The 21,568-nt window shown below is 35.2% G+C and overlaps 1 protein-coding gene across 1 annotated transcript in view; it reads left to right on the top strand.

Annotated features, from left to right (window-relative positions):
• The window catches only part of LOC135129183 (leucine-rich repeat-containing protein 24-like), a 73,241-nt gene extending 52,165 nt beyond the window's left edge, over positions 1–21,076 (top strand). Inside the window, exon 2 of the mRNA XM_064056300.1 lies at positions 18,777–21,076. Within this exon, the coding sequence (XP_063912370.1) occupies positions 18,793–20,823 (2,031 nt within the window). The 5' untranslated portion in view covers positions 18,777–18,792 and the 3' untranslated portion in view covers positions 20,824–21,076. The remainder of the gene's footprint in view (positions 1–18,776) is intronic.
• The last annotated feature ends 492 nt before the right edge of the window (positions 21,077–21,568 follow it).

Genomic DNA, 21,568 nt, shown 5'->3' with positions numbered 1-21,568 from the left:
GTTATAAAAATTTAATATCGTCTGAATAGACTTTGACTTATTTCTTTAGTTAACAGACGCACCCTCTTGTCCTACTATTAAAAACCGAATGCAAACACTGGGGTTAATACTGCCATAAATTCATTTTTGCATTGCCGGTATTTTAGATGACCTAGTTATTAGAGATTACAAACCCAGCTTGTAAACTTTTAAGGTAGATTTTCAGTTATACAATTTAAACGATGACGGTCTGTTTGAGTGTGTTAAACAAAGCTTTCTCTCGACCCTTCAACCACAACTCCAGGACTATTTCTCCTAAATGAATAATTAACATTCAAGTAATGTTGTTTAATTATTATTAGAGATAAATTATAAATCACCACTTACTGTCGTCTCCAACTATTCACATAAACTACAAACTAGTTGTATAACTATTTAGTTACTTACACTACGAATTTCCTTTCCTTATCTCAGTTTATTTAATTTCGACGTATTTAGCGTTATTATGCGTACGCTGAATAGTGATCAGGCTGTCTTCTTAAAATAGCTTTTCTTGATTTTTATTTAGGCTGGAAATTCTGAATGGGGTATTCGATTAGGTAGCTTATCTCTCAAGAAAATCACAAAGGTACCTTTAAAAAAGCTTTCACCGAATTAGGAAAGGTGCTCGACTGTGCCATCTTCGATACAAGAGAATGAGAAGATTGCGTTTTAAGAGTTTTATCCAGAATAGATGGGATAAAAGTTGACATACACAGATCACAATGGAATACACTTCTATTCAAATAGAGGCAAATTAGGTCTTAATAATTAAAGTTAATAAAATTTTCAAGGCTCTCTTTCGAACGGACTAAACCGTCTGGCACCGGTGTGTATATAGGTAGATAAAATTTGTTTAAAGGGTTTTATTTAGCTAGAATTTGAACTTTACTGTAGGATTCTACACCCACCTGACAATTGCTCTTTATGAATACATAATTTACTGTGCTAAAGTTCACCAGGGGTTTTGCAGATAAATTGAAAGTTAATCGAGACTTTGATAATTTATTTCATATTATGTATTATCAAGAAGTAGCACTATATGAAACAAAATATCTACTTTGTTCTTTTAAATCTTGACATATATTAAGTAGTTTTCAAGATATATTTTCAGCCATCATAAATCTGTCACTTTGGTTCTGTCGTAAACGAACTATTTGTTAGCTCAACTAGCAAGTTTTCGCATGAAAGGACGTTGAAGCACTTGCGACATACCTGTATGAAATTACATAAGGTGATCATTTTCGTCAGCACCTGCATTCTAAGGTTCACTGCCACATCACAAATTGTATGATCGATACGCATTATCAGACAGAGTTTAATAATAATGTTTTCACAAATCGTGATTTTAGGTATTAATGAAAGCATTTCCAAAGGGTGTTAAGTCGGCGTTCAATTTCATTTTGCATTCTATTTGTGTATAAATTTTTCATCTTAAATTTCTGGTCCATATGCATTCATAATTTTGCCACGTTTAGTTGTTTAGAATGTTCAGAAAAAATCGTCTGTACATTCGTCTATAGTCTCTATAGATGGTATCATAAAAAAAATGTATTCAAAAATCTCACTTGAAGTACACGCATATTTTGATTTTTTTAGCTGTGGTTTAATAATAATCCACTCTTGTTATTATAACAAAAAATAAAATTAGTAGACTCAAATTTTGCACTTTTTCCTAAAAACTATGCTTCATGAGGCAGGAAAGTTCTATCTAAATAAATTTACAGCTTTTTCTTAACAAAAAGATAATTTGTTTTCTACATTTAAAATGAATGGACTAAATGCATTTTTTAATTTTGCTCTACTTACCTAGTGAATTTTGAGGACAAATTTTACTGATACCATTCATTTTCAATGAGTAATTAGGTAGATACATTGTTGCTCCGGTTTACTCATGGTACACAAATGAGTAGGATAAGTTACATTACCGCACTCATTTGTTTAAATTTAAATACTGCTCGTAAACTGATGTATTTTGGTCATGTTGGTGTAAATACACAACTCGACGGGTGCTTTTTGATGTGTAACATTTTGCGTGTTTTTATCCAATTTGTAACGTAAATAACTATTACAAACATTTGAAGAGCTGATTGAAATAACAAACCCTAAAAGAGAATTACTATAAAATCCATTCAATAAAATATTGTAGAAGTTTGTTCCGGAATTTCTTCTTGATTTAAGTTATTTAACGCTACCTCTAACATCACTCAAGGGTCAAGCTTGTGTCTGACTTGTTTATAAATGCTATTCATTGTAAACTATTTATGAATGACAACGATCTAAATAAGGATGAATGAAAATTGTTGACGCTATTTACGCCATAGTCTTGAAAAACTGAAAAATCCATTAAAATACTGTTTGTAGAAATGATAGCGAACTTAATTTTTATCACAGTATCAATGGGATTTTACTCGAGAATTGTAACAAAAGTCGTGATTTTTTTATAATTAAAATACTTGGAGTTCAGTACTAACTTATGCATTAAATAGCTTTATTGCAGTCTCAGTAGGTCAGCAACTCTAACATATCTGAAAGAATTCAGAACCATCTTCTTCAGAAAGAAAACACTATAGACTCAAATTAAAAAAGGTGTAGGTGCCAGGTTTGTTTATTTCAAATCATACAATGCATTAATTAATTACTTTGATCAAAGACTGCTCTGAGATTTTGAACGTTTGTCTTCTTGACTTCTGATATTTTTTAATAACGCAATGAAACACTCATGTGTAATATTGGTTGCATATTGGCTTATGTCAATTTACAAACTAACGGCGATATTTTGTAAGTTAACATAATCTACAAAATAAAGACCTCTTAAGAGAATAAAAGAATATTAAATCCAGCAAGTTATCGTCTGCAGTAATTTTTTGATAAGGATGGAGTTTGTACGGAAAAAGATGGCGTTTTTCTCTCAAAATGTTATGGCTTGTACCTAACGATGATCCAATTTCTTGCAGTGTTGGTCGTCCAGTACCTTTTTCTTCACCAAATACTCGTACAGTGATTCTAACAACATTTTAAAAATCAAAAGAAAAGAGGAAATTAAAGTTTGGAAATTTTTGTTGGAACTCTTTAAAAACAACAGCACTGTTATAATGCCATTCTCCCTCGATTGCAACTCTATTTCGGAAGTAAGATTCAATTATGAATGTTCTGTATTCCACAGAGAAAACCATTTTGCATTTTTATTTTCAAGAAATTCGAAAGTTTGACATTTCAAATACCAGCGCGTCAATTTAACTTTCACAGCCACCACTGATCTAAATAATTGATGAACGCACGGTATGTTTTCTTTACAAATATAACGACGATAGACGACAATTTTGTTTCTGAAAGTTACACTTAATAAATTTATTTTCAGAAAATTTAGTGACATCATTTCAAAAAATTGTTAAATAAATTCAGCCGAAGATATTACCTTCACAATATTGCTTTATAAGTCTTGATATAGGGTGTACAGTTACTGAGTTTTATCGACTATTTTTGCTAACATATTATCCATTCACGATGTTATCGATGTAGCGTTGGCCATGAAAATCCAGTAAGTTAATTGGTAGTGGATGTTAGTAGAGTAATCAAAGTTTCCTCTATTTTCCTTGTTAAGCTGTGTAGATTATTCACAGACAACTCACTTTTTTTTCATGTTAGACACTCGAATCAGTTTGTCGAATATGAAAAAAAAAATCAGTGCCTATTCTACCTCAGAACTGTCATTAAATGATAATATTAATAACATACAATTGGAAAAAATGTCGTACAGTCAGCCATGGAAGTTGTTTTGTTAAAAATTGTGTTAGGAAAATCGACACTGTCACAGTTGTTCGTTTTTGAGGTTATGGCAAATTGTTAGTGAAATTCTTCTATGCGCGAATTAGAGAGTAGGCCACTCGCGGTTTTCTTGCTTGACTCCATTTCCGTACCAACTTTTGATAATAAAATGTTCTGTTTCAATTTTTTTTTTAAATAAACTGATAATACAAATGTCAAACTGACCGGTTATTTCAATGGTAAATAACCATTGCTGACTAGATCATATGGTACTAACTTCTACTACAAACTCATGACATCATTTGAGAGAACTTACAAGCAAATGTTTAAAATATATATTGAGTTATACGTACGTATGCGGGTTTTTACTTTAGGAACTACGAAATATTTTAGTTTAACGATACCTACGTAAGAAAAGTTAATGTCTAATTTTATATTCTATTATTATTTATTATGTTACACAAAAATGTAGCTTCTTTTATAACAAAGTTTCATTTTCTTGTTTTTCTTTCTACTTTCATGGCTTAGGCTCGACAATAAGGTAGCTACTTCCGTGTTTTCTCGACCCCTAGAGTATGAAAATTGAGGTCTCGTGTTTCCGTCTGTCTGTCGTCTGTGTCGACTTTTATTGGACAGATAATAATCTCCGCAACTACCGAGCCGGTATGGTGTAGATTGTAAAATGTTGGTCAAAATTTGTCTAACCATCCCCACCAATAATTTGATGATGTTCTCTCAATTTCTTTTTTCAGTAAACGCGATTTAAATTTTATCAAATAAAATACTCTCATATTTGTGGTTCATGAAGGCATCTTGATTTTTGAAAACCCTAGGTATCAAAATTTTATCAAAAAATCTAGACTAGACATCATTTTTTAGGCGACGGTGAATACGGTGCCGCGAGGAACACGGCGACGTCGAAGTTGTAATGCGAAAACTATTCTATTCCGTCTTATGAGGTTTTCTTTTTTTCTTACACTGTTATTGCTATCTGTGTTTTTATATACCGGGTGTAGAAAGTTGGCAACAGGATTTCAAAGTCTTTCATTCAAAATACATTGCATTTGATATTCCTATATTGTCAACTCTATACCGGGTGTCTGGAAAATGGCGGATTAACTTTTCAGTAAGTTATGTACGGGGGTTTCGGCAGTCCCAAAAAATAATAAAAAAATTCTGCTAAAATAAGACCGATTTTGGCAAATGACATACCCTCTATAAGGAAAGAGAGGGTGGGTAGGCGGGGCTAGTACCAGCTGAGATAAGAGTGATTTTGGCAAATGAGATACCCTCTAAGAAAAGAGAGGGTGAGTGAGCGGGGCTAGTACCTGCTAAGATAAAATTGATTTTGGCAAATGAGATATTCGCTAAGAAAAGAGAAGGCGGGTGGGCGGAGATAGCACCTGCTAAAATAACACCGATTTTGTCAAATGACATATTTGAATTTTTTTGCTATTTCTCCCACACTCACCGGTTGATTGTTAAGAGCGTAGCGGAAAGTTATTCCGCCATTTTCCATACACCCGGTATAGAGGTTATTACAAAAATATCGCAAAATCACATTGTATAATTTTTCAAAGAAACTGGATTTGTTGGAGTTCTGTCGAAATAACGTTCGATCAATTTTTATTTCCAAAGCATAAGTTAAGGGAGTATAGTATTCGAGTCCATCAGGTCTGTCTGTCGTCTGTCGTCTGTATCCATTTTTATTAGACACATAATCTTCGAAACTACTTGACTGATTGTTGTCAAATTTTGTATGTATTTTAGGAATGTCATGTAAAACGCTAACCAAAATGTTTCTAATCATCCCCCCACCAATGTAATGATACCCTTCAAATTTTTTTATTTTTTAGGTAGTGTACTTGTTATTTATGAATCAGTCTTCAGATGTTCCCCGAGGCATCCAAATTTTCGCAAAAATTGAAATTTTGTCACTAGTATATGCGGAGTTTATGCAAGTTTATTCGTTGGCGTAGCGTTCCCCTTCGGATGCGAATATCGCGCTCGTTCGAATGCGGGACGGAGTTTTTTCAACATTTACTGACTATTATATTTTTTATTGTTCAAATCGCAAGTAAGGTACACCTCAGTGTATTATTATCAGCGTTACAGAACACATGTCGGAATTAACTTAACTAATTATAACTTAATTAAGCTTACTGAACTAATATTGATCTGATCATTTTCAAACGCGAAAACTCATTAACACAGGCTTATTTTATGAATACATTCATGTTTTTGGAATATTGTTAATCCGTTTCCTATCATGAATTAACAACGGGATACTTTAGACCAAATATAAACAAGTGTGTTTTCGTAACATACTGCGTTGGGATCAGTGGCGGGGTATGAGTGATTAAAGTATGATGCATTAAGAAATACATAGGGTGTCATTAAAAAATAGTGGGATGTCGTAGACAAACAAAAAATATATATACGGTGTCAAAACACATTTATAGGATGTCATTTAGCTTTTTAAACTGTTACTAGTATTATTTATCTATGTATGTTTTAACGTATAGGTGTTATTACGAATAAAAGTTGGCAAAATGATTTTTTTTAACTTTTCAAAAAAGCGATATTTGTTGGACAGTACTTCAAGGGTAAGGAAAGTCCTGTAGAAATAATCTTTGACAATTTTTTTTTAATAGGATCAAAATAATAAATTAGATATGTGCAAATTTTTTTACATTTATAATATTTGTTAGCGTTTTAGAAGCTGTTATTTGTATATTAATAGAAAAAATTATGTCAGCTTTGAGTTGATTTTGGTTTTTTGTAGACTGACTTGTCTTCGTACGAATCTTGGTCTTTGTTTCGAATTTTGTACATGTTTATACTTTAAAGTTTAATCTAAATTCACTTAAGTTTAAATAGATGATACCACACATGTATAATATTTATATAAAAAAATATCCAATTTGTTGTACGTGTTGTTCTTTTTTTCTAATCAAATTTACTGTATGTGTATTAACAGCTTAACAAAAGCCGCAGAATATCGTCTAGATGATAAATGTAATCGTGAGGTCACCGTTCTCACCACGTTGAAAAACTTGCGCTAAAATATGCAATTTTCAATTTTCCGGTGATTTAAGCGAAACGTGTTCGAAGAAATTCTACGAAAGATCAGCTGCGAGACGCACCGAATCAGTTCAAATTTCCATTTTAAAAGTTGGTATTAGGATGCAAAATCTCCGGAGCTAGAACCGTTTGTCTTGGTCGGATTCAAAAAGATATGATATCTCTCTATTTGCACGACAGACATACGATATAGGCGAAATAATTCAGAGTCAGAATTTCAGCCTGCCGCCGTGAGTGCACCATCGAAAAGTCATGAAACCGAAACGGCAAGAGCAGAAGGAATTTATTGTTTGTTCAAAACCGGTAACCTGACTGCCACTTGTGCGTTTAAATCAGAACAGTAATAACCTGCTTGTCACTGGCACATGCTCTTGTGAAATCAACCTTTAAGATTAACGTCAAAGCTCCATAAGAGAAACAGCGAAGCTCTATTAAAATACGTCCCATTGTGCAATTGGTATTGACGTTGCTGTTATTGGTTACTGTTTCAACTCCTCCATCATATTTAGTCTGCTGTAGGTAGCTGACTGCATCGCATCGCTCGTTAATTTGAAAGGGGTGTTTTTTTTTTAAAAAGGGCTGCTGCCTGTGATTGATCTAATGAGGGTATTGGGTAATCACAACGTTACGGTTCTCTTTAATGATAATAAAAGCGGTATCGATTTGGTGTAAAGATACGTGTATAAAAGACACATTACAACGCAATGCACTCCGCAAGTTTAGGCATAAACTGCTCCGAAGCTCCACAACATATTCCCAGGGCTCACATCTTAGTTAGTAACCGGGAACCGGAACTTACTTGGTTACTTCGAAAGTGTGTGTCTAATTGTTGCAAATCGTCGAAAACAACTGTTCCCAAAACGTTTCCGCGGAAGAACGGGTCCGCCAGTGTTTTTATTCCTATTAATTAATTTTAATTGTGGACACGAGAGAAACGATACTGCAAGCAAAAGCGAAACTCGCTTGACAAATGATGTAGCACCCATAAATCATCTCAAGTTTTATCTAAATTTTTCATCCTTGTTATCAAACGCCATATAACACCAGTTCGGGGTTTACGTCCACAGGCAAGTGAGAGCAATAATTAAACCGTTTGGGACGGAGAAGGTTCCAATTCTCTTTCTCTCTTTGGAATGATCCCGAAAACTTTTCTTGCACTGCCTCAAACAAAAAGTAATTTTGGGATCAATATTTGCTTGTAATTATTTAAATAACTCGGAAGATGAGGAAGAAAACGTGATGGGAATATTAAATTTTCTAAAAGAATTGAGTTTCTGTTTCGAAATTGGCGCTATTAAAACTTTGTCAAACTAATTATTAACCTTCATGTTGTCCTATTGAAACCTGCGTCGATTTTTTATCTAATTTAAATGAGTTCACTGCCACATGAAAGGCGTCTGATGCACGTTTCATGGTCACGTTCCTTTATAGACATGTCCACTACGCTTCGAGTAATGAGTTCAATACAAACGAAAAGGTCCGGTCAAATAGTTTCGCTCCGGTTAAATTCCCGGAAAGACCAAAGGGCGAAGCAAGGCATTGATGTGGTTTTCTAGTAAAGTGATAATTATTTCATTTAGTGTTCAGATATCGATCAAGCAAAAAGCGGTGTTCTACAATGAACCCTTTTCACGAAACATCTGAGTAACCATCGATCAATCAACGATCGCAAACATTCGAGTTTGAACGTCACTCACTTGTCCGTACTTTCCGTAAAGCATTCTCAGCATTTTCAGGTTAAATGGGCTAAGGGATTCCTGCTGGTTAATTGTGCACCGAAATAAAACGAAACAGTCCGTCTGAAATTCTTCGCTTGTCGATTTTTAATTGAAAAATTTTCCGAACTTCCAGAGCCGTAAATTAACTTCTGCAGGTAGCATCACTGAGCGAGCATGACCAGTTCGGTACACGGTCGATTAGGCGTTAGTTTACAATAACCGTTTTGGCGATAGGTCGCTGGAGTGCTGAATAAATTAATCTGTTTGCTGTGTCAAGCAAACTGTTCGACACCAAACATTGCCACAACAATCGTCGTAACAATGGACGAAATTGCGTAGGGTGTGGTCTTCAGCAATCGTTAATGATATATCGCATCAAGATCGCATGGTCCAACTTCGGTATCGGAAGTGCAATAAACGCTCGTTTGAATGCCAATAGGGACATCCTGTGTCCAAAACTTAAATTAGTTGGGACTCCAAGAGACTTTATCTCTTCTACGCAAAAATTCAATAATGAGCTTTAAATTAAACCTTCCACGGCACTTCCTTAGCACCGCATTTGAAACCACTGAAAGAGCTGTGTCGCTCTAGCAGAAAAAAAAGCGTGGCTATTAGAGGTAGAAAATTTCATTGTATGTATACACAGACGTCCAAGCGAAAACTTCTAATGGGAATTTTTCTGTAACGATTTAACTTTTCTCGAGAAAAAAAAGCCGTTCTAGGTTATAACGACATATTTGTGCAGCATTATTTTCGAGTTACGTCTATCACGTGAGTTTAAAAAAAAACTGTCCTTGTTATACTTCATGTAAAAGCTGTCACCACGTCTGATGTAGCATGAAGTTTAGCGAACGCAAAATGTTTTCCATAATTTTAAAAATCGTTGAAAATTAATATGTCACTCATTTAGACCACCTAGAGACGTAGTACATTAAACAAAAAACATTACAGATATACCTACTCATTAATTATTATTATTAGAAATGGAGAAAAAGTCAGAGAATAAACTTGTACGGTTCTTTGAGCAACATAGATTAAAATTATTTTCGACTATATAGAGTGTTTTATTTTCGAACCATAGCACAAAACTTAGCTTTTTTTTAATATAGAGGTAATACAGGGTGAGTCAGTAAGCGCGGTTCTCAATATCTTATTAATTACTAGAAATAGAAGAAAAAGACAATTCTTTCAGAACTACCCTCTAAAATTATCTTTAACTATACAGAGTGTTTTATAATTAAGGCGTAACAGAATTTCGTTTTATTAAATGAAACATCCTATATGTTCTTACATATTTTGATTGGGCTGTTCCCAATCTTTACAACTACGATTTATTTTTTTGATACTGATGCGACGTTGCCAGGGTATTCCAAATTTCTTGCAATGGAAGGATTCACAAAAAAATCGCAGCAGAGTGTTTATAATTTTTTTTTTTACAATTTTCAAATATTGATATTTCAGCCCTTTCAATTAGAACATCCTATATTCTATTACTGCTACTTATTAAGAGACACATCGACATATTACAAGAATGAGAACAAACGATAGAGGAATATGCAATAATAAAATATAGGGTGTTCTATTTGAAAAAACTGAAATATCGTTATTTGAAAATTTTAAGGTTTTATACATTTTTCTAAACACTGTACAAGAAAATTGATCTAATTGACACCACAACAAAGCGGGTACCTTTATTTATCCTTTCATAAGATATTCTAAGACATACTTTAAAAATAACTCTATTGCAATTTTTTTTTGTGAACCCTTCCATTAACAAAAAATTTCAAGAAAATTGGAATAACGTGGCAACGTCGCATTAGTAGGCATTTCAAAAATAAACTTTAGTTAGAAAGCTTAGGGAGGGGCTAATGAGAATGTGAAAATATATATAGGGAGTTTTGTTTAAAAAAAACAAGTCGTGTTACAGTTTAAAAACAGAACAAACTGCATAGTTAAAAGTAATTTTAGAGTACAGTCCTCCTTAAAGGACCGTACTTTGGTCTTAGATTTTTTATCTCTTAATTTGTACCCATTCTCATTAGTTTCTTGATAGGCTTTATGACCACAGTTCATTTTTGAAATTCCAATGGGATTTTTTTTGAATTTTTTTAGCAATACAAAAATTCACACAAAAAGAGGTAATAGTGTTATTTTTTAGAACTGAAGAGAAGAACAAAACAGAGATGCGCACTTTGTTATAGTATGAGATGAAATTTTAATATACAGAGTGTTTATAAAAAACATCTAAAACGTTCCAATTTTTAAATACCGATAGTTCAGGTTTTTTCAAATAAATTACCCTGTATTTCATTATTACATCTTACTCTCTTTTTGGTGCTCTTTTTTTCAGCACGTGTCGGTGCGTCTCCTCCAAAAGTAACAATTCGCAATAATTTTCAATTTCAAATATAGAAAAAAAAGAGAACAAAGGAACAGAATAAGGTGCAGTAAGGAAATTCTATTTGAAAACTTGGCAATGGAATTAAAAAAAACACTGTTTTGAAGTCTAAGAAGAGATTAATCAGAATATGACAAAATATACAGGGTTTGAGGCAACTAAGTTATGTGTTACGCCTTAAAACACAACACCCTGTATCGTTGAAAGTAATTTGAGTATATGCTTTTCAAAGAACCGTGCAAATTTGGTCTTTCATTTTTTCTATTTCTAATAATTAGGTAATGAGATTTCGACGAGCGAGAGCTTAGTGACTCACTCTGTATATAAAATTTGACGATAGTCCGGTATCTATCTCTAATAAAGACAGATAAACAGATCGAATCCGGATACCTATTTGTTCACGCTCTAGTGTCATGAAACGTGAAAACGAGAAAATATGAAAGTGGCCATTCTCCAAACAGATCCTATTATAATGTATGTATATTGTTATAGAAATAACAAACCTTCTGTACTCGATTGTATTACTGTATGGTCTTTAAAAAATTGTGTAACTTTAGTCTTTGGCTTTTGTTATTTATAATGATTTTAACGAAATGTCGAGAAACGCGCGTTTAGTGACTCACCCTGTATATTTTCAGCAAAAGTTTTGGTTCTAGAACAAAAAAAAAATAGTTATGAAGGAGTTTAAAAAAAAATCTGTAAGCGAGTGTCGATTTTTAATATAGAAAAATTTCAAAATATGTCAAGACATAATAACTGCCCTGAACTTGGACAAACTACGCATAAATATGTAATAACAACAAATTATTTACTTTAATTTCCATTACAACACAGATGTGATTAGGGAATTTTAATTTTTGTTTGATTAAAATAGTTTACAGTGAAAAACAAAAATAAAAGATACGATTTTTGAGGCTACTCTGTATGTTTATAACAAAGTTAAAGAAAAAATTATTTCGCCGAAGCTTCTAAATTTTTTAAATATAAACCCCACATTAGTATTTTGAAACACTGTCGTCATCTTGATCTCAGGCCATTTATCAGATTTTTATGCAAATATGTTTGTCTAAATCTAATCGTCTGTAGTTTGAGGAATTAAGGATCAGTGTAATATCCTTTCTAAAAACTAAGTAATGATAAGTTATGATAAACGTACTCATTTTATAATATGATGTTCATGAAATCAGGATTTTTTTTTCAAAAACGGGGTCTAATCCGGATCGGATCAGGAGTCAAATTTATAATTTGTGCATTCATCTGAATCCAGAACTGGATCCGAATTCTTGATTTTTCTGCCTTTTGCCTTCACGGATCAGGTCATTACGATTCTAGGTGCTGAACGCTGATCTAGATCTAATCCGGGTATTCAGTTTTAAAAAACCCCTATTATAAATCCGGATCTCTATTCAGATTTCATCCGGGTCTATTATGCAGATCCGATTGGGTTTTAGATTAGCGAATATACTCCGGTAGCGGAAAAAACTTTGATCTGGATTTTTTTTAAAACCGGATTTTTAGATATAGTTCCAGGTTAGCAAAAATGCGGATCCGATTTTAATATACATAATAGAACACTGTCAACATCATTCTGCTCTGAGTGTTTCAGAGAGGCTAAATGAACTGGTTCCGCGATAATAAAAAAAAAATGTTGAAGCTGGGGATCGAACGCTTTACCACTCAGCTACGTCCCGTACATTATAACGGCGTTCATTTTATGGTATTTACAGAGTAACACTGTTCGTAGAACAAGAGAATGCTAAAAGTAAATTTTGATCGATTTACGTCATGTAATTATCAAATAAGGGTTAACGTACTATTAAAATAAAAAAAAAATACGTAGATTTTAACGCCAGTTGTAAATTTTCACTCTAAAAATTTTGTTTTTCTTGCAACAATCCGTAAGCCTAAAATTAAAAATATTAATACGTTATTACACCATAGATGGAGATGTTATAGTATGAATTATATCCGACATCTACTCAGCAAAATTTTGAGATGACGTCATCAGATTTTTGGAGCGGGCAAACAGGCAAATTTTAGTTAGTTATTTACCATCTACTCGATAATCATAAAGCACACTAGTTTTGAAGATTTTGTGATTGCTAAAATCGTCAACGGACAGACAACAGTCAGATAAAAATAGAAGACTGACCTTTCGTATTCTAAAGACAGCGAAACATCGAAAAAATAATAAGTATTAAGCATTCTTTGGAAAAAAATCTAGTCATTTTTCCCGCATCCAACTATTAATTTAGTTCCGAATTTCCTCATTTTGTGGTTATCAAAGACAAGCTAAAGTGGTTGAGAACAAGACTCAGATAACAAGTCCCGTATTTGCCACCAGGTACTACTTCTAAAATGATTTTGTCGTTGATATGGAACAGACGGTATAAAAAAAAATGCAAAAACATCGTCGACAATTGTGTTGTCTGCAATGTTAGCATAAACGCTGTCTGAATGCTGGTATGAACATCCCGTGTCCCAAACTTAAATTAGTTGGGACTTTATCTCTCCTACACAAAAATTCAATAATGAGCTTTAAATTAAACCTTTCACGGCAGGAACATGACGATAGTCGATAGCGCGTTTGAAAGAGTAGAAAAACTCGACCGCTCTAGTAGAAAAGAGGTTTAGCAAACAACTAATTAGAAAGGCGAGCGAGCGTTGTGTGGGATGATAGAGAACCCCAACTACCACACGACTAAACTCAACTTTTATGCCCAGCACTAAGGCAAGTTTTATAGCTTTATACCCGTATATCACTTTACTTTCAATAAAAAAAGGGTAAAAATGTCCTCTCCGGAGTTGCCGATACAATGTCGGCAAATCTAGCTCCAATTTTATTTAATTGCAGCAACACGTTCGCGCCATTTCCTGTCGTGATGGGGCATCGGAAAGAAATCTATACAGAACCGATTTGAATGGCCATAACCACATCCGCAAATACCGGCATATTGACTCATGAAAAATTTTCATGATTCAATTGCGAAAAATAACGAAATGAAAAGTGTTCTTGTTGTAGCAGTATCTCCGCAATATTTTATATTTGATAGCGTCTCGTCAACATTTCCCCTTGGGCCTATGTGCGAAATTGGAGTCGGCGCGGTTTGAAATAAAAAGGAGAGAAAGTTAGGGTCTTGTTTGCATTCTAAAGTGGACTCGTTTGTCCCTTAGGATTTTCTGATTTACAAATAGAATAAATTTTGGAAAAAGTTTGGCGCAGGCCCATATTATCCCGTTTCTTTCATTGTTTCGAAAACAATGCTTAGTTTTATTGCATCCAATAAAATCAGATGGGTCTCTCAATTTTCTTTCTACAGATTTCTTTTCAATTGTTACGATCGCACTTTTGATGAACGTTAAAATTACTTAACTCTTAAATTATTTAAATGGGTAATAAAAACGAAGAAATATTACCGGTAAGACTGCTTTAAGAAAAGTGTCGAAGGAATTCCGATCACGGTCGAAATTGATTCAATTTATGAAGGATTTCCTTCTCACTATTGTCAAGAGACGTGTTTTATTGAACAAAATCGTGTACGCTGTTCTAATGCAGCCTTTTTAAGTCACTACATATTTTTTATTACTTAATAAGCTACTGCAGATACATAGAAAAGAGCAGATCTCAAAAATATCGTTATAAATACAAACTGTTTTTATTACGACAAGAAACATAAAAATAAGCTATTTGGGACAGAATAGAATACACTCGTTTGTATGAGTGCTACATATGTATTTTTTATCTAATGATAATATTTTATTCACAATGTAGAGTAAATTACTCCTATCGTGATAATTTGTTGTAAATTTATTTTTGAAAACGGAACACCATTTATATTTATATTTATACTCGTTTTGTATAAATTATATTACACATAACTGGCATTTATGACAAGGAAGCTGTCACAATTTGCGGTTAAGTGAAAAACGATTTTTACTTGATTTGTTCCAAATTCAAGCTGAAAATTGACAACAAAACAAAAAAATATTGATCCACACTGTAATCAATATCGTAATACTACTTTTGTGTATTAATAAAATTTTCTGGCCCTGTTAGTGTCATTCAGATCAACAATAGTTGAACAACCTTTTCCGTAGAGATGTTCATCAATCCATCACAGAGTTGCAGTGTTATATTTAGCTGATCGTTAATGATTCACTTGGCTAAATGCTGAGATAGAAGCGTGCCATGATGTTGAAAGTCAATTGCAGGTGCTACGTGCATATAAAATTTAGTTAATGTTCTATTATTGTAGGCAACCCTTACAGATACCTCTGTTAAATTTGTTACGGAATGAAGCTAATCCGTCCCTGTTCACCATGTGCCCACCGTCAAGCTTCGACCGAGGATATGTAATTTGCGTGTACATTTTGTGGCTATAAGAAAAATAGTGATTTTATTGTATTTTCTTAGCCCTTTGAAGCGCAACAAATATCCCTTAAAGACTATGAGTAAATATTTCCGTCCCTGACTTGTAACCCAAAGGTAGAGCAATTGAAGCACACATCGGATTCTTTTTAGTTTTATCACAAGAAATATACTGTTCTGTAATTTTTAAAGAAGCGGGATATGTTGTTTGAGCGTCGAGGAAAGGTCTGTCTAAATAATCCTAGACCAATTATTTATTATCTCTATCTAATAAGTTGTCCCTCAACTCCTGCGTTCATAATTTATCGGGTTCTTTACGAGTATATCTTCAGGTGAGCATCGTTATTGTTAAAGCTTTAGAAGATTTATCCAATATTTTTTGGGTTGTTTTAATTTTTTTTTGAAGCAAAAGTTTTAATATTTACAGTGTAGCATTGATGATTAAATTATTATTGATCTATCAAATTTGTACAGAATTGTGCTGCGTCTTCTTATCCGAACACTCTTCTTTAACTAGGTAGTAGGCAACGTACTCGTTTCCACGCAAAATTTTTAAAGTTACCACATCCGCTGAACAACAATCTCATCTCTTATTTGTCACCAGAGGTCGCTCCAACTTGTCCATAAATATAATAATTTCATTTTTAGGTGTTATTCACGTTTCTTGAACAAATGTGTAAAATAAAATATCTCAAACTATATCGTTTCTCATCTCCGACCGATTGATTCATTCAGATTCAAACCGTACGCTGTTTAAATGATTAAAAGTTGAAACAGTTGATTCGGATCATTGACCGCAATTGCGTTACATGGGGTCAGGGTCGCCCCAGAGTCCGCATAGCGCATCAGACACCCTATATTTTCACATCTGCAACAACATTATGTCTAAATATCTACCTAGTTAATTAAAAAATAGTGTACGGATGAGAAGACGTAGCATAATAAAACAGGTCAAACGATGCTATGACGTTCGAAATTCATTGTGCTAGTTTTCTCATTCAAACACTCCGTTCCCAATTTTGCAAAACGGATGAAAAGGCCTTCAAATATTGTTGCAGATTTATTTTAAATTTAATGAAAATTGATAGGTTGGGGGTGTGTGCAAATGAGTACCGTGTACTACTACCTAGTTAAATAAAGTAGAGTGTTCGGATGAAAAGACTAATAACATCAAGGTCGAATATCATAAAATCGTCTGACCTGGTTAACTGGTTTTGACATTATCGAGATAATTGGTAGAATCCATTCACAATTTTAATTTTTCAAGAATGCTATTTAGCAGCTGGAAGAAATCAAAGTATATTAACGGAGCACAAAAAATACCGTAACGGAGGTATAATTTTGCATACATCTTACTTTAGTTTAGTAGGATAGACGCAGAAAATTTAATTGATGTTATGTTATCATTATTATATAAAAATTGCTTGTAATTCTCTTAGGACTTTGAAATATTAACTGTACTTAATTTTCCTTATTGTCGAAACCCCTTAAAATTTGAGGTCAAGCTTTATGATTTGGGAGTGTAGGTACTTTATTACTAATAAAGAACATATTATGAGGAACTATTATAAAGAATTAGAGCTTCCGCATTATTTCTTTATAGATATTTATTACTACGAACAAATTTGTGGATAATTTTTCCATGAATATGCAATTTGTATGTGGTGATCACTGGAGACCTAATATACTTACCCCACGTTACCATAAAGGACGCTGAACTTTTTTAAATATCGCCTAAGGGAAAAGTGACTAGCCAACGGTTCCGGAACGAGAGAAACGGTCAATCTACATCTCATGGCAGCGGTTTAAACAAACAAAAGTAAAAATTTGTTTCTATCTTTCTCAAATAACAATAAGGAAGCAAGCACTTTGTTTGGATATACGTAAAAGATTGCGTTCAGACAAAGATCGTAAACCTTTAAAATCGTTAATGAAAAAGAAAACACGCGTTTTTTAGGTATGTGTCTGTGTGTAAAACGCCAATAATAATAATATCTCTGACGTGAAAGGTAGGCAGATTTCTTATTTTGCGCCACCGCACTATATAACGTGACACAAAAGGTTTCCTATCAGCCACTGTGTGAAAATGTGATTTATCCTATCAAATTTTTGTGGGGTCTCTGTGTCGGTCACGACAACGTAACGTAGAGCTCTGCTTTACAAGGCTAGATTGGGTCTTTTCTACCTGGTTCTACAGCAGTTATTGTGAATATTTGATGAGCAGGTTTCCACAAGTTTGAACCGTCATTCGGTTTTATTCTTGAAACTCGATACATTCGACATTACGCCAATCATTATGTGACGTGTTTCTACTGTTAATTCAAACCTAGAAATGAAGTGGTTTAGTGCCATAAATTTTGCCGGAAATGGTTCTGACCGAAGTCGAATTAAATCAATGATCTCTGTTCAGGAAAGATTGATGAATAACTTTAACCTCTTCACTTCTTGATAAAAAGTTTCGGCACCATATTGTGCTATTTTCGGTCTATTATTCGCTCGAAGAATGCACGGGAAGTAATGAGAAAACGGAACGATCAAAAGTGGATTTGAATCTGATTAATTTTAATTTATTATCGTGGAAGTTTTAGAGTTGATACAAAAATTTTGTCGTTGCGGTAAAGTTTCAAGTTACAACATCTTAAAGTTTCGAAAGAATTTTGTCGCTAATCCTTTTACCCTATTAGATGAGCACGAGGTCATAATCTCTTCAAATCTCGGTAGGATTATTAGAACGGATTTTTGCTTCTGTGAAAGTTTTATTATTATTTGTGTCGTATTTTCCGCACATCGCACATTTTTCTCTCTGTCGACATCTGTTGTGTCCAAGTTTGCGCAGCGCATTTGCACTTGATAAAGTAATTACGTGGAACAAGAAATATTTAATACGTTATGTAAAACGGGGAAAACTCCCGTTTCAAATCCTCTGCAGCTCCTTAATCCCGTGTAATGAACGGCTGAGCCATTATTTTAAGCACTGATGTATCTGTGTGTCTCACCAAAAGCTTAAAACGTCACACTTCGTGCTCCTTTTGCTTAATAAAGTTAAAATTATCTACCTTTCTATGGACAAATTATATTTCTAACGCAGGTAAGTCGTTCGTGCTCCTCCACAATTTAGAGACGTGAGCAAGGAGCAGTACAAATTTTGCTTGTGAGGTTCGTGTAGACACTAAACAAACGAAAATAAATGTAAAATGTAAAAAACGTGGCCAAACGCAATCACTCTCTGTTGTGTGGCTATTCATTGAACCAGACATCGTTTGAATTGGAAATGCTCCCCTACGCCGGTCAGCTTCGATCAATTCGGAGCCATTGTTAGGGCAAGAGCAGAAAAAAAATTATTAAATTCGACCCACTTTCGCGATCGCATTTGAATTTTCCTCATCATCGCCTAAACACTGACCATGAATCATTGTTTCAGGATCAAGGAATGGAAGATGATGTTCGTTTATTGGCCGGCATTAGTTGTTGCCGGAATTCTCGTGAAAATTGCAACGGCCTGTCCGGTTTCTTGTTCCTGCAAATGGAAAAATGGGAAGCAGACAGTGATCTGTAACGGGAAAGGTTTGTTGGATATTCCTGATGGACTAGACCCCGGCACTCAAGTGCTGGATTTTTCCGGAAACTTTATGAGCAATCTTGCCGACGAACTATTCAGCAACAAACAACTGATTAACTTGCAAAGAATTTATTTGTCGAATTGTCAAATAAAAATAATAAACGAGAAAACTTTCAAGGGTTTAACAAACTTGGTGGAGCTGGATTTATCACGGAATTTGTTGGAGACCGTGCCGACGAGCTCATTTATGGACTGTCCTTCATTAATGAGATTAACGTTGAGCTCGAACCCCCTAACAGTTTTAGAAAGGTTGGCTTTCAATCATCTGTCGTTCCTCAACACCCTCGAACTCGACAACTGCAAGCTAGTCGAAATAGAAGAGGGCGCTTTCCAGGGCCTCCACAGCCTCGAGTGGCTCCTTCTGGACGACAACAAGCTGAAAACAATACGCGGTCCCGAAACACTTCCGCCGAATCTAAAGGGAGTGGAGCTCCGAGGGAATCCCTGGGAGTGCGATTGTCACATCAAAGATCTTCACGTCTGGCTGAAAAACTCCAACGTTCCCATCGCCGTGGAGCCGACTTGCCGTGGTCCTCCCCGGCTCGCAAACCGCGCCATCAAATCGATACCCGTTTCGGAGCTCGCCTGCCTACCAGACGTATCGCCCACAACATTTTATCTGGAACTGGCCGAAGGGAAGAACGTATCTCTGCAGTGTCACGTGCATTCTGTACCGGAAGCGTCAGTCTCGTGGTGGTTCCGGGGGCAGATCCTGCAGAACAATACCATCGTCGCCCCGGGAATACACTTGATTTACTTCGTGGAGGAGGGCGCGGAGAACAAGCGCAGCGAACTGTTCATCTATAACGCCAACTCCGAAGACAATGGTACATTTATCTGTAATGCCGAAAACGCCGCTGGAACATCGCAATCGAATTTTACAATCAAGATAATTATTAAAGAAGATCCGATAGTAATTATCGTCTCATTTCCGTTCGAGTATCTCCTGGCTGCCGCGATAGGGGCCGTCGCCCTAGGACTCGTCATAATCTCTGTTATCGTGGTATTGATTGTGCGATGTCGGCGATGGAAACGACACGAAAAAAGAAACAAGGCCAAAGATGTTACAATGCAATGCCAGCAGACCCTGAAAGGCGAGGAAGCTGCCGAGCCTAATCCACTCAAGGCCAATTCTGATGAGGAAATGACGCTTTACGACGCGCAACCCCGCGATGATCGCCCGGTTGTCACCGCTAATCAGGTCGGCAGCCCCACGTCATTGGGGCGTTATCAGCTGGAGCAAAATCCCGACCTCATTAACGGGATGGAGTGCCGTCGCGACGCCTGCTTGCGCCCGGAGATTTACGATGGGTGCACGATGGATGTACGATGGGTGGACGCCGAAGGGTACCCCATCGATTACGGATTACCCAAAGTACCCGATCAATCAGCCAGCTTCTACCGAACGCTGCCGTGCAATAGGCTCAAACGACAGTCTGCTAATTCCAGGAGCAGATACTCCCAGGAAGCGGAATTTCTCGCCAGAGCTTCCATCTCGTCATCCCTTTACGATCATTACCATACTGACGTCCGTTACACGGCTGATGGCTATCCAGTGCCGTCAAATGACGTCGCCCCATCATCGCTTCCATGCTGTTCGGTGCAGTGGCCGACTTGTGTTCCCGCTAACCTCCACATGGTTAACAACAATCCGAACGACATGTTCCATGATGCGGCCAGATTACCACCGGGGGCGATTATCAAGCGGTGCGTTAGTGCACAAACGGAAGACGCCGACGATCAGACTAAGATTGATTCAAATGCAATCAGCTCGCGAAACAATTCTGCCAATGAAGCTTTAACTGAAAGTCCGGATGAAGGTTACGAGGGAGAACCATCTGTTGTATAGTGTCTTTATTAAATATTTTTCTTTCACTCTTCACGCGTAGAAAGGGATCTAACACAGATAGGAAAACTCAATCACAGGGTAACATTTATTTCATTTAGCGAGATTTTTTTTATTATCCTCAACAATGCGATTAGTCCGGCTGTACATATTACTTATCACTAAGTAAGTAGATGAAAAAGAATTAGGAATTTTTACGAAAGTTTTTAAACGGCAAATCGTTTTTGTATTAGTTAAGCAATATCTTTCTATGTGATTTGACGTTTCAAAACTTTTTTCATTACATGCAATAAATTATCAAATTGCAAGACTTTCGTTTTTCAACAAGAGTCACTATTAGTGTCGAATTTTATTAGCAGTGCGTTAATTTTAAACATTGGCTGATTAAATTTCATTCAATTTCAACAACAACGTATGCAAAGTACCAAAACGTGTCAGTTTTTTTTAACGTAAAAAATATTGTTTTGTTGAAACACAAAATTCGAAATTTGTTAAATATAGTGAGGTTTATTCAACATCAACTTTTTAAAAAATAGAGGAAACTGTTTCAATCAATTTAAGTAGAGCATAAATGTGTTCTTCGAAGAATGGTTTAGTCTTTTAATTTTCGTTATACTAAAGTGCACGTTCAGCTCTAGACACAAAACAGGCACATTGTTTGTTCACTTCCGGTTGCTCCGAGGCCACAAAAACCAGAAACTTATAGCGTCATGTAGCATGTGTGCAAATAAAACTGTTCACCTTAAAC

Source organism: Zophobas morio, unplaced genomic scaffold (assembly GCF_036711695.1).
Source record: "Zophobas morio isolate AGI-343-1 ecotype UQ-CSIRO unplaced genomic scaffold, CSIRO_AGI_Zmor_V1 ptg000002l, whole genome shotgun sequence".
Lineage (NCBI taxonomy): Eukaryota > Metazoa > Arthropoda > Insecta > Coleoptera > Tenebrionidae > Zophobas > Zophobas morio.
This window is presented reverse-complemented; position numbering and strand designations above follow the sequence as displayed.